The 14,339-nt window shown below is 33.9% G+C and overlaps 4 protein-coding genes across 4 annotated transcripts in view; 1 reads left to right on the plus strand and 3 right to left on the minus strand.

Moving 5' to 3' along the window:
• The window catches only part of LOC134853265 (tumor protein p63-regulated gene 1-like protein), a 429,513-nt gene that overhangs the window by 130,100 nt on the left and 285,074 nt on the right, over window positions 1-14,339 (minus strand). The gene's annotated exons all lie outside the window — the stretch shown is intronic.
• Window positions 1-14,339, plus strand: part of LOC134853548 (tumor protein p63-regulated gene 1-like protein) — a 454,277-nt gene that overhangs the window by 109,411 nt on the left and 330,527 nt on the right. The window lies entirely within an intron of this gene.
• Window positions 1-14,339, minus strand: part of LOC134853267 (dynein regulatory complex protein 9-like) — a 244,120-nt gene that overhangs the window by 46,030 nt on the left and 183,751 nt on the right. The window lies entirely within an intron of this gene.
• LOC134853540 (ADP-ribosylation factor 1-like) lies at window positions 11,070-14,137 on the minus strand. Its single transcript, XM_063869539.1, has 4 exons — window positions 14,053-14,137; window positions 13,676-13,800; window positions 11,764-11,847; window positions 11,070-11,144 (listed from the first exon to the last, which is right to left on the minus strand). The coding sequence occupies exons 1-4, from the start codon at window positions 14,135-14,137 to the stop codon at window positions 11,070-11,072; spliced, it is 369 nt and encodes a 122-aa protein (XP_063725609.1).

Below are 14,339 nucleotides of genomic sequence, written 5' to 3' on the forward strand. Positions count from 1 at the left end.
GTTGAAACTCAATGCAGCTAGATACGTCATTGCGCGTATTTGTGCGATTTAATTTGAAAACTAACCTGATTGGAAATACTCTGTTTTTCTGTAACTTTCATACAGTAGTGTAATCTGATCAGTTGGTAAATTTGAAACTAAGCTTTTGCAAAGGCTATAAAACTTGATATCATAATTGAAACTGCTTCGATATACCACGAATTTACATATCTCTTCCGATCAAGAAAAGCAAAGTGCCTTAGAATACGGTGTCAGGTATAAAAAAACTAAAATTTTACAAGTGCAAATAATTTCAGTAACCCATTTGATCAATATGAGGTCTTTGTGTTTGGTGATAGCCTTGAAGATGTGCGTTGCGCGTTTGCTTTCTTTCGCGTCCAGATTATGAAGATTCAAAAATTTGAACTGGCAATGGTTTTTGGTAAAGCAAGAGTAGCATGAAAGAAGATTTTGTCCATTCCGAGGATGGAGCTGCAGGTAGTTTTGCTGACACCTCGGTTGAAGGAAGAAATACTACGGGCGTTCTCAATCAAGCTTACCGGCAATTTTTGTAGACCGAAAGCACCACGGTGTTACAATGGCCTCACTCCGTCGACAAAAATTACAGAATTTTGTCGCAAAAAGTAAATGTGAAATCAAGGAACTGACAACTATCAATTTATGGTTTTCAATTGAATAGCAGAGATAATTCTATGGACACTGAGAAATGCGGAAGTTCGGCGGAATGACTGAAAAAAAAAACAGTGGGGTCAAGGGTCTAATGCTCCTTGTTGGGCAAGGAGCGGCCCTTGCAAACAAATCTAGATGTTGCTACTAAAATTCTCTCAAAGAAATCAATGGTTGACACCACATGCTCTCACGAGTATTTCGGAGCTTTCAGAGCCCATTTTGCTTGGGAGAAGAAGAGCAGTCTTACGAAACTGCAACAAAACGTTTGAAACAAAAGCACTTCAGGGCCTGAAATGCACGTATTAGGTCTTCCCCTACCATAATTTGATAAAAAACAATTATTTTATAAATTGTTTTTTTTTAAAACAAAACACGGAGGAGGAAGACGTAGTACATGCATTTTTGTGCACCTCAGGGCCTGAAACGCACGAAAAGTCATGTCTTATATCTTCCCCCCCCCCCACCGTATTTTGATTTCAAAAAAACCAATTTTTAAAGTAATTGGTTCTGTTATCAAAATATAGTGGGGAAGACCTAAGACATGCATTTTCGTGCGTTTCAGGAAAGTTACCCCATAATCACCTAATTTTTTTGAAGCTTTTATGAAGTTGTAAGAGTTATTCATCCTGGATTAACTCATTAGTGGAGCATACTTAAGATTCGTTACATTGACATCTCGAGCTTATTGTTGTCTTGAAATGATTCATTTGTCTATGAAAATGAGATGAGGCTAGTTTTATGTCGATCCAACTGGAATAGTTGATCAATTATAAACTATCTAATGAAAAGTCAATTACAATAGGATTCCAACCCTGTTTTTAACGACCATGAGTGATCTAGGTATGTTGAGACCTGGATAAAGGCATTTTATCTTATTTTAGAAAAGAGGGTAGGGATTATTTCGGCAGTAGCCTTCAAGCTGTGGCCATTTTAAAAATCCGTTTTTAAACGGATCTCATAATTGAGATAACTGAATCATATGAATGAGTTACAAAATCATTAGTATAGGTTGTGGAGCTTGAATTTTATGATATGTTTATGATAAATGATATAAATATGAAGGTACAGGGGCAGACCCAGCTTTTCTCTAGGGCGTAGGCGGATATTAAACAAACTGTCGACCTAATTGGTTCCAGAAAGTTAGGCAAAATTATGTCCCAATTTTCAATATATTCCGTCCAACTTTTCTGTGCCGCTGAAAAAAAAACCAATGATGCCGGGAATTTTTTGAGCGCATCTCCCTGAAAGTTAGCTTAAGTTGGCTCCCAAAAGCGCAATTTGAAAAATTTCAGTCGGTCGGCCAAAAATGAATGTCGTAAAATATAACCGAGGGGGGGGGGAAGGGCTTTGGATAGTGAGGGCACCGAAACCCTAAGGGGGCGTTCGAACCACCGCGCCTCCCCTTAATCCATCGCTGTATATCTAATTAGTGTTGATACCTGGGCTTAAAGACGTTTAATAAAAAATGCCACTCCCCTGTATAATTCAGCTTGAACTTATACCTCATAACTTTGCTCAAAAAAGAATTAAATATAATATTGATAAGGATCGTGAAACCACAGTTTGAGAAAGAAGTCTAATCCGGCATAACCCAAAATTGACCCACGAACGGCCAGAACAAACTACTTGATTTTTATCGGAACTTAAATAATAATGTAGACAACAGCTGTCACTGAAAATAGAATCGAGCTTTTGAAAACAGTCCAAGAGAATTCCGCTGCGATTTCATACGATGAATGATCTTCGAGTCGCTTTCTCGAACGCTCGGCTAAAGATCGCATTTGGTTGAACTGAAGTACGCTTAACGATGAACTTAAGCGCCAATTGTGAAGCAAGAATAAGAACGGAGCTTACAATGTAGAATGGGATGAAAAGAACCCCGGGTTGACCAAAACTTCTCATCATACAATTTCCATATATGAGAATCTTCGTCATACAATTTCATACAATTCCATACGTACAAAAAATTGTATGAAAACTCTATGATAAGCATTTCTGCATAAATGGAAACTATATTATTGGTGTTTTTCCATAAACCAAAAAGTTGATTTTTTGTTTCTAAATTTAATTTCTGAAAAATTTTGGTTTGTGTTTGTAACTTTACGCGAGTGACAAAGACCTTGGTTTACTCAAAGCACCAAAGGTTGGACCGACTTGCATGTACAATGCATAGAAAACGACCTAAATTGTCTTAAAGCTGTTTTTCACAAGTGATATAACAAAAGTAACAAACTTGAAAACGACCTGAATTGCCTTAAAGCTGTTTTTCACAAGTGATATAACAAAAGTAACAAAAGTAAAAGATGATTATTTAAAAATTTTAATTTTTAAATTATCAGACATTGATCAAGGCATACATAAACATGCCATACAAAAAAAATGGGAATTTTCAGCGTTTTTGAAAAAAAAAATTATACAGCGAAAGAGAAAAAAAACCCAACATTGTTGTGTCCAGGACTACGTTATGCTCACAAAAAATTAAATTTTGGCAGCAAAAAAAAACTTTTTTTGAAAATGATTGTTTGCGTACAAAATTGAGTTGCTGTTGAAAATAAAAATAAAAAAATATTTTTTGGGGTAATTTCAAAATTTTTGTGTCGCCATCAAAAAATGCTAGTCATACAATTTCCACACAAAAATCTTGGTTTTTTATCACCAGACTGTTTTATTAGAATCAAACAGCCACAGAAAAAAGTTTATATCTTTATTCAACCATTTTTAGAATTTGTATGAAAATTGTACCACAAGCACTTTTCCACACTTGATGTATGGAATTCTATGATAAGCATTTTCGGTGTATGGAGGTCACCCGCACTGAAGTTTCTCGGATAAAAATAGAATATATTGAGAAAATGTTGCCAAAAATGTTGCCATTATAACCGATTATGTGTAACCAATTTAGGCAACCTTATATATTATAATAGAAAGAAAATAGTTTATTTTCATGAAGATTATATTCGCCCTGAAATCGTCAAAAAATTGTAATAAAATCTATTGTTTTCGCCATGAAACTGCCATAAAATCGCAACAAAAACTATGGCTATCACCATAAAAAAATTAATTAAATCAAGGACCCAAAACATCAATTATGTTGTCAAAAAATGGATTTTAATGACTGAAAATTGATTTTTCTCTTCTTAAAAGCATATACTAAAAGCATTTGAAAAAAAATCCATTATAATGCATTATAAGTGATTATAATTAATTTCATTTTTAGAACTAAACTCGATAGTTTGTTGTAGAAAAACAATAAACTGAAGTGTTAAACTGCGATGAAATTCAAAAAAGAGACCAAAATGTATGGAAATTTTATTCTGAATGGTAACATTTTATGAAACGTAATACGTAGCAACTGCACTCAACAGGAAATAAAATTTTTTCGAATAAATTGTAAATTTCATGAAGAACCCCTCGAAAAAATCCCTTATAATAGGTTACAATCGATTATAATGGATTTTATTGGCAAAAAATATGAGAATTATAACCCATTTTTAATGAATTATGATAATCGATTATAATATATTATATTGACAAAAAAGTACTAGGATTATAATCCATTTTTAATGGATTATTGTCGATTATTTTGTCATTTTATATAGATGCTGACCACTTTATGACAATATAATTGATTATGATCCATGGGCGCTCGGGCGGGAATCTATTATAATCTATTATAATTCCAATATAATCGACATAAAAATAAAAATTTTTAATGGATTTTTTCTCCATATAATCGATTTATTTACTCTGTTACCACAAAATCCTCAGATAATAACTAATGAAAGAACAATTTTTCGTTCGACCACAAAATTGCCTGATAATAGATAATAATCGGAGAAACTTTGGTGCGGGCAACCCGGATCAATTGACGCGAAGGGCAATTTGTCGAGTATCAAGGTTCTTAGTAGTAAGAAATTTAATCACTCCGCCCCTAGTAAACCGGTACTTTCAGCATTTTCCTATTTCGGGGGGCGGGGAAAAAGATCAATTTTGCACATGATTTTTCCGAGTATCTATTTTATCCATCTCGGATACCCAATACTTAAAAGTGGCAATCATGCAGCAAAAAATACATTTCTGATTGGTCCAAAATCCGGTGCATCAAAATACGAGAAAAATTACATAATCATACCGCAAAACGATAGTTTTTTATTGGTTGAAACTCAATGCAGCTAGATACGTCATTGCGCGTATTTGTGCGATTTAATTTGAAAACTAACCTGATTGGAAATACTCTGTTTTTCTGTAACTTTCATACAGTAGTGTAATCTGATCAGTTGGTAAATTTGAAACTAAGCTTTTGCAAAGGCTATAAAACTTGATATCATAATTGAAACTGCTTCGATATACCACGAATTTACATATCTCTTCCGATCAAGAAAAGCAAAGCGCCTTAGAATACGGTGTCAGGTATAAAAAAAACTAAAAATTTACAAGTGCAAATAATTTCTGATTCCAAATCAAAGTAAACCGCTTCCAAACTCAAAGTAAACAACTGAATCAATTCCAAATCTGTTTATACCCGAAAAATGCGGTAGACCAAAATAACAAGCATATTTCCTCAGACTGCAGGAGGGAAAAACCGAAACTAACTCAGACTCAAATAAATCATTGCAAGTGTCGCTCGAGAAACAAGGAAGGAGAGAGTGATTTTCAGCTGCTGAAACATCTGGGCTGCAAAACTTGATACGTTTTTGTTTATTTTCTATGTTCATGATAGTCTGGGTAAATTTTAAGCGGCTTTAAGTCAAATGATTGGTTATCTTAAAATTCAACAAGAAGTTAACCGTTGAACAATTACTCTCCTGAAAGAATTTTTGAAAAATCGAATATAAGTTCATTATTTCCACAGAGTTAGTAGAAACAGAGAAACTTATCAGTGAAAGCTTTCAGTGGAAAGTTCTCTATAATTTGATACTTGCTACTGAACAGTTTCTAGACTTCAGAACTTAAAAATTTTAGTTCATTAAAAAAAAATTCGATGATTTTTGTTCAGATTTGTGAAGAAAATGCTGAGGAATAGGCATTGTTTCGTTTATCGAGCATTTCAAATATTCAATTTCAAGATATAGTTTATGTTTGTTTCAATCAAGAACTGTTGAAGTTGAGAAACAAAAGTCAAAAATGAGTTTTAGTTTAGGGTTGGAAACCTAATTTTTATTTAAGCGCAAGCCTGAGTTGAAGGTGATTAATATCGGTTTGTTCATAATCTTGTTTTCCTTTTTGATTATAACAGTCAGTCCTGTTAAGGAAATCATTACTAATACTTGGTGGTTTGATTTATTTAATTCAAGTAGACCTTCAATTCTTTCTGATAAAACTACGTTTTCACATATTTGGATTAAAGTTGAGCAGGTATATAATGTGAAAAAATCTTTACCATCGCCATCAAATGTAGGGGGGAAGTACTATATCAGAATTGCTGGTAACGGTTTATATGCAGCTCTGAGCCTAATAACTTCTGTTGTGAACAAGATAGAAGCTCGACTAACGGGACCTTTGTGGTTCGCCTATGGTAGGGAGAACCAATAGTCTAGCTATTTTTGCGAAACGTTCTTAACCACCGCCATCAAATGTAGCGGGAAAGGTACAATATCAGGATTGCTGGTTGACGGTTTATATGCAGTTCTAAGCCTAATAACGTTTGTTGTAAGAAAGATAGAAGCTCTACTAATGGGACCTATTTGGTTCTGCTATGGTAGGGAGAGCCAATTGCCTAACTATTTATTTCAAGTGAAGCGTAGTATGAGATGAAAAAACACTCTAAAACTGCTGAAAAAACACTCTAAATGTTAAAATTTGAAATAAGTAAAAATATGTTAAATTTTAAACATTTTCTTAATTTTCTGAAAAAAGGAGTTCGGCTAATTCAAGGCTCCGAACCCCATAATTTTTGATATGATCAAGATACACAACTGTTTAAGAGGACCTTTTATGTTCTCCTATTCTAGGGAAAGCCAGTACCCTAACTATTTTTTTTATTTCGATTAGAAACTGAAATGTAAAAACTTTTCGAAAACTTTGAATGTGAAAATTCAAAAAAGTCCAAAAAAGAGAAAAAAAGTTTAAATAACCTGTCCAATGAAGCTTCCAATCGATCAAACAAGAGTCATAACACAATGGAATAGTTTTGAGAAGCTCTAGAGATGTTTTTTGTAAAAGGTCATTTTTTCCCTTGGGTGTCTAAATTGTCAACCGAGTTGAAAACTGAAGATTTGTAATTTCCAGCAGCCTCACGAAACAAAAAGTGCATTATTTCTGCTTAAAACCATCTACTTCATGGTAAATTTTCATTTTTAAGATATTTGATTTTTTGAACTACATAAATAAAGTTTTTTTTATAATTTAACAGAAGCAAACGGATCGATTTATATTGAACCATAGGTTCAGAGCGAGAAAGTTTTTAAATTGGTATAAAAGATATTGCTGATTATTTTTTTGAAAAAAAATTATTTTTGAAATTTTTATCTTTTCTATAAAATTAGACTAATTCGAGGTTCCGAACCCGATAAACTTTGATGTGATTAAGATACAAAACTGTTTAAGAGGACGTTTTTGGTTCTCCTATGCTAGTGCAAGCCAGTGCCTTAGCTAATTTTTAAATTCGATTATAAACTGAGATGTAAAACTCTTCAAAAATTATGAGAAAATTTGAAAAACTCAAAAAACATGAAAAAATACAAAAAATGGAAAAAAAACTCGGATTTTTCGTACCTTGGATTTTTTGTACCTAACTGTCCAATGAAGCTTCCAATCAATCAAACAAGAGTCACAACACAATGAAATAGCTTTGAGATGCTCTAAAGATGTTTTTTCGAAAAGTGGTTTTTTCCCTTGGGTGTCTAAACCGTGAACGGAGATGAAAATTGAAACTTATCAACTTTCAGCAGCCTCCCGGAACCATTCAAGGTTCTGACCCCGATAATTTTTGATCTGATAAAGATAGGCGCTTGGTAATGAGGACCATTTCTGTTCTTCTAAAGTAGGGCAAGCCATTGTAATTAATAATTTTTCAACTGGATTATTGGTAGAGTGAGAAGTGATTTGTGAATTTTTAGGATGAAAAAGAATAATCAGAAAGGTTCAAAAATTAAAATTAACCTAAGATTTTGTTTCCAACCGTTTGCTTTGAATTTATTTGTCGTACTTGGAAACAAAAGGATCCTGGGAAAAGTCTAGGGCAAAACAAAAAAACTTGTTTATTCGAAAAATAAAAAATTTAGTGGACATTCTACCTGATACGCTAGCTATCTCTTTCTAGAGTTTCCTCATTAATTTTTTCTCTAAGTTTGATTGAGAACAAGCAACTAAAAATTAAATGACCCAAATGATAACGAAACAATCAAAGAATGTCACGCATAAACTGATTCATGAGCAGTTCACTGGTAATATAGATTTTATGAGTTTGTGACGATTTTTCATAGTTAGAGTTGTTTTCTGAGCCAAAGATGGCGAATTGGCTAAATCTATTTTTCAAGAAGCTAGAAAAAAACGTTGTTTTCCGTTATCATAGATACTATAAAATTGTTTTGACTATTCATACTTTGTCTAAATGCGAGAGTTTGTTATTTGTTTTTTTTTCAGTAGAAATTTGAAATAAATAGGGCAAAAAAGAATGTAATATATTTTAATTATCAGATTTTCTGAAGGATAAAACAATTTACTCACTGAACCACTTTTCTCAATTCGATAATTGTTATCAAAAACGAGTTAGTCAAAAAACCATCTGAATCTTAAAGAACTTTGAGACTATATATTCTCGTTGCGAGACTCAAAACTTTAAGAACCTCCCAACATGTGCCCCAAAAAGAAGCTATCGAAAATTGCACATGATTGAAATTTCTTCTTTCAACAGAATCATTACAATATAAGCTACCACGAGTAGTGTATTAGTATGAACCTACTTTATGTTCGGACACAACTGGCAAACACGAGTACTCATTTTGTGGCACTTTTTTACTACTCTTGATCTGTATTATTGGAAATTTCATTGTTCTCTGCTTTTTTGTGGCTAATGTTTAAGATTTTTAAGCATGAGTGGCTGAGTGGGAAGGACGTGAGTTTCATTCTCAAGGTTGATGGTTCGATTCCGTCGCGTAGGCAAAGTTTTATTTGGTTGAGATTTGTTTCTACTTTTTTCATTTCACTTTATAGAGCTGCTTTTTTTCGTTTTCTCGCTATTGTTTGAGAATATCATAGTTGCCTCTGTTTCATTAGCAAAACAAATTTGGAGAAGTTTTGTTTCGACTTTTGAAAAAAGGTACAGAACTTTAACATCCGAAATTTTTTTGTCTTGAGCTGAAATGTTGTCTTGAGCTGAATTGTAAAAAAATCATTTGCATTTGACCTGTGTTTATTTTTTTTTCAGGATGGTGGTTTAAGAATGGTTAAATTGAGGGCAATTAATGCGGGAGATATTTGCGCTGTTTACGGAATTGCCGCTTTAGGCTTTGAAGACAACTCGAGCTTAAGGATTTTTGCGATGGTTTTGGAAGACGATCATTGACTTTTCAAATAGAGGATGTAAAACAAGACGATAAAGGAAGCCTCATGAAACTGCGAATTTTTTTTATACAACAGATAGTTTTCGGTAATTAAGTTAGACAAGAAGAGTGCATCAACTTCAGTGAGTGATTTGAAGACCAAAAACTTTCGGAATCATTGGTACATTTGATTAAGCTAATAATGACAGAATTTTTTCGTACCAACCTTTTTACAAAAACTCAAATATAACTAATGAAATCTACTTGCGCGTTTATATTTCATGATCAAATTTGACAGAATCAATAGCTCAACCGATCAAAATTAGTTCTAGTACTGAATCATTTGAAATACAACCATTTGTATAACTGTCTGTACCTGCATCAAATTATATTTAGGCTGTTCGTCAACAGCAAGTGACTTTTATCTTTGCCATAGCTTTAGTCAACACTGTTGACGTGGAACATTATACGTTTCATTTCAGTCACTTTGTTTGGTTGGTATACCAAAGTGCATGTACATTATACTCCCACTTGGTTGAGCATGCAAATGCTATTAAGCGATTCTAGCTTTGGATGGATATAAAAAACGTGCAGTTGACTATTAAATAAAAAAGCATAGTTTCGTTGTCTTACAATGAACGTATTATTGCTGTTCTATTTTCTTGCATGTTTCTGTTTGTTAATGCAATATGGCGAGTGCTGGTTAGCTCAATGTGTGTGAAACTTCTATTAAAAGTCGCTGAATTTGAAATAATCATTACTCGCACCAACAAGTTTAAACTATTGTGCTAGAAACTCATTCTACCAATTGGTTCACAGACAATGCGTTTAAATTAACATGATGCAAAGTTCGCATTTTTATAGAAAAAAAGTAAGCCATCTAATTGATATCGATGACAAATCATTAAAATAGCCACTAATTTTAGTTCTAATTTAAAAACTCGGAAGTTTTATAACTATTTTTATTTGAAGAACCTTTAGCCATTACATCACAATAACGTACAGTAGAATTATAATACTTAAACAGTACTATAGCAATTTTTCGAAAAAATATGCAACAAATTGAGTGGCGCTAAATTTCGTTGAAGGAAGCTATAAGGTATCTTCACTCGATGAATCGTCATTTAGGTGGTGTAAATGAGCTGAACTGAATTGGCCTGAGCCTACCTTCTGGGTGAACTTTATAAAATTGGCTAAACAGCATAATATTACAACCAAGATACAATTCGGCATACATTCAGCTACAACTTTCATATCTTCAAGTCTCACACAAATTACAGTACTTCAGTACAATCAACAGTGATGTTCAAACTGTATTTTTGAATACTTTAGTTGATTCCACTCAGGTGTTTAAAAATCACAACAATCAGGATATCGGACCAAACTCAAGCTAATTTCAAAGTAAATTATTCAAGAATCAGCGTCAAAATTTCCACAATAAGAAACCTATATTCAAATTGAAAAGCCAGATGGCTCCTAGATGATTGCCGATTCCTGGATACCAATATCGATATAAGCAAATATATTAAGTCGTTAAACTGTTTATTCGGGCTTAAAGACTTGAGCGTCATTTCACGCGTTTTTTTGCATGGGGTGAAGTTTAGATAAAGTTAAAATTAGAGGAGATACGATTTAAATAATTCGAGGTCATTTGAGTTCAAGAGTGGTCTTCACAATAGGTTCAACATAAAACTTTACATCAACGTTTATTAAACTATTTAAACAGGACATGTAGCGCCGTCGAAATTGAGTGGAATACATATTATAGCGTTTAAGCAAAATCTTGAAAAAATTGTGCCACTCAAGAATGAACACAAGTGCACCGCAAGTGAGTTCTCTGTCTCAAGTTGGATAGTTCGATGGATGGTTTAGTATATGAGAGTCAGTTCTGTTTGTTGGCGACTGTCGTCTTTCGGTTTACTTGTTCTTGAGTGTGTTGGACATCCAGTCAAGTCCCTCGTACAGACCATCTCCACTAGTCGCACAAGCAGCCTAATCACACACCCAATATAAGAGGTGTAATCATTACTCACAAAACTGCTCAGGTCTTATCCATCAACGCCATCCTCTGCTCACGGCCGAAGTTATAGTTAGGCAAGAAATGCACATGATAAAACCAGGGGCGACTGTTTTTGTTCGACTGTTTTTTTTAGGTCAACCAAATTGATTTTCTGAGCTCTCCCAAAGCAGTAAACAGACCTTGTTATGGCGCCGCAGGCAAAATTTTGGGAAAAAAAAATTTGCGTTTTTTGGAAAATGTTGACCAAAAATCGCGTTTTTTCGGCGCGCGCTCCCCCTTCAAAATTAGTATATATTGGCGCCGGAGGCGCCTTAAGAACCATTTTAGGGTCCGTCACCAAAATATCTATTATCTCAAAATAAAGGCAAGGTGGACCCATTAGGTCGGCAGGGGGTTGAATCACTGAGAGGGGGCATCCGCCCCCCCCCCCTAAATCCGCCCCTGGTAAAAACGAAACAGAATTTTTTATCATAAAAAGGATACTTTTTTGTAATACCCATCATTGACATACAATACCGAATGACTTGTTAATAAACTTGTCATATAGCTGATGCAAAGACTTCTCAGTTGTTTTTGTAATAAATAACTCACTTGGATGTACCAGGTTCGGTTCCTCATACCATGCATACCCAGCTTCTCTGTGATTTCAGCTGCGGTCATTGCATTTGGTAAATCCTACAGAAAACAACGCATGACTTTATTTCATCTGAAAAATCAGCCAGTCTGCAAACTTTTTACGCTTGCGATTGGCAAGTGTTATCAAATCGGAATATATGCATACTTTTTTCAGGTTGAAATATTGCTCAACAAAATCGGTTGAATCATTTGATAGCTTGGTTTATAAAAATACTCGAATTTGTTAGTGCTGTCTGCACATTCGGTCAAGAGAAATTTCATGAAACTTATTTTGTTTTCAGCTCAACAGGATTTTTGCCCAACTTTTCTGAAAACTTATTTATCGCAGGCGATTGTTTCTCGACATGCTGTCCTCAATTTAAAAATCATCTAGTTGTTTAGTTTTTTCTATTTTTTTTTCAATTTTTGTAATGCTATGCAATAATGTCGTTCGTAATGCTGAACAATGATATGTCGGTGTTGTATCTCAATTGGTGCGAATCCCCGCTTCACATCTGTGTACACGAGTCGAATCATAGCTTTTCACTACTTGCGCTGTAAAATTAGAGGCCAGAGTGAAAATTTGTGGAATCATTTAGGGAAATTGTTTCAAAAAATGTTGTAATCAGATAATCATGTTTTCCCTATTTTTAATTTTAAAAAAATTATGAAAAGAAATAAAATCTTCCTAAAATTCTATATCAAAAATAACTCAAACTACATGCGCCATTATAAATATTATCGAAAATCAGATGAGAAAAAATTTTGAATCATCCACTTTTTGCAACTCAACCGACAATAAATAAGCCGAAAAACGATCGCCTGAAAATACAATTTGCAAGCGAAAAAAATTAGCTTGAAAATGATTAATTCCTGGCCAGATTCGAATACTGAACTTTTTCAACCCCAGGCACGGACGTTATCTCAACGCTAAAAGTACAAACAAGACGCTAAACTTGAATTGCTTATAAATCAAGGTATTGAATGATTCGGTGGTTCTTTAAGACAAATATTTTTGAAATATCTATGTGCTGATTTGATAACGCTTGCTAATTGTAAGAGTAATGAAATGTTAAAATGTAACACTTTTCTGCAATTTCAATTGTTAATTTCGGATCACAATGATAGACGGGTCCCTAAAAGTAATAAAATCCCTATGAATAGGGATCTAAAATTCTCTAAACTTCATTTAATTGGAATGAACACATCGAAACATGTCCAAATATAGTTTCAAATGAAGTTTGGGGAGTTCAAAAAATTCGTTGTACAGCTTTATAAAAAAGTTTTTCTAGAGTTCAGTTTTGTTCGTGCGCTTCTTTATAATATTTAATAGTCTCGTCGTGCTTCTTGAGATGTTTCTTTGAAACTTCAAATTTATGGTTTTGTCGCGGGTCTGCTGATTTATTTGAGTCTAGGTTTGTCAATGAGGGTGTCGATGTTGTTTTTCTCGTTGCGTATTGAGTTAAAAAACGGTTCATATTAACAACATAATGATGAGACCTCGACATAAAAAATTTTGTGTAGGATTAAATTTTTTCAGTTTTTAATTGATTTGATTGAAATTATTTTCAGATTGATTGGATAACTTGTATTCTATTTAGTTTCCAAATGATCTAATGCGGAATTTGTGAAATTACAGATCCGGGAGCTGCCTACCAAAAAAGATGGAGCTGTATATATATAGAGTTTACCGTTAACTTTAATGACCGAGTTGGAAAAAATCGTGAAATTAATAAGGAAAAGTTTCAAAATGAATGCTATTAAGAATGAAATTTCTCGCACAGTAAATTAGATATTTTAATAATGTAGTCCTTAAAATATTCAACCAAATCAAGCCAAAACATACTACAAAGCTTTCGTTTAAAAATAAAATTAGAATACGACGTACTTGCTTATTGGCAAAAACCAACAGCACTGCATCCCTCAACTCATCCTCCAGCAACATTCGGTTCAACTCCTCTCTCGCCTCATTAACTCGCTCTCTATCATTGGAGTCAACCACAAAGATTAGGCCTGAAACATTCCAAGATACCCAAACACTACCCTAATTTTATTGAGAGTACTATTCCATTAATTACGAAAGTAAAGGACCTTGCGTGTTCTGGAAGTAATGTCTCCACAGAGGTCGAATTTTGTCCTGACCGCCGACGTCCCATACGGTGAAACTGATGTTTTTGTATTCGACGGTTTCGACATTGAAGCCAATTGTTGGAATGGTCGTAACTATTTCGCCCAATTTAAGCTTATATAGTATGGTGGTTTTACCGGCTGCGTCAAGTCCCACCATCAAGATACGCATCTCTTTTTTGCCAAGCAGGCCTTTGAAAATTTGCGAAAACATACCACCCATTTTGAAAGAATGTCTGAAATCATATTATAATTACAATTAAATCGCTTACGGATGATACCAATTCATTTTTATTTTTACGGATATTATACGCTCAAAATTGCCAAGGCAACAAAAAACCCAAAAGACCGTCGCACAAGTGCCGTGAACTTTCTATTTGCTTTCCGATTGGTTGAAATTTGAGCAGGCGGACAGACTGACAACT

Source organism: Symsagittifera roscoffensis, chromosome 8, assembly GCF_963678635.1.
Source record: "Symsagittifera roscoffensis chromosome 8, txSymRosc1.1, whole genome shotgun sequence".
Lineage (NCBI taxonomy): Eukaryota > Metazoa > Xenacoelomorpha > Acoela > Convolutidae > Symsagittifera > Symsagittifera roscoffensis.

Bases quoted from the DNA above. Each gene is read 5' to 3' on its own strand.
- LOC134853540 (XM_063869539.1), bottom strand. From the start codon at position 14,137: ATGGGTGGTATGTTTTCGCAAATTTTCAAAGGCCTGCTTGGCAAAAAA. The intron at 13,801-14,052 runs GTAAAACCACCA...GGAATGTTTCAG, and splicing joins GGTGGGACTTGACGCAGCCG to GCCTAATCTTTGTGGTTGAC. The intron at 11,145-11,763 runs GTGAGTTATTTA...GTGTGTGATTAG, and splicing joins ACCGAACCTGGTACATCCAA to GCTGCTTGTGCGACTAGTGG.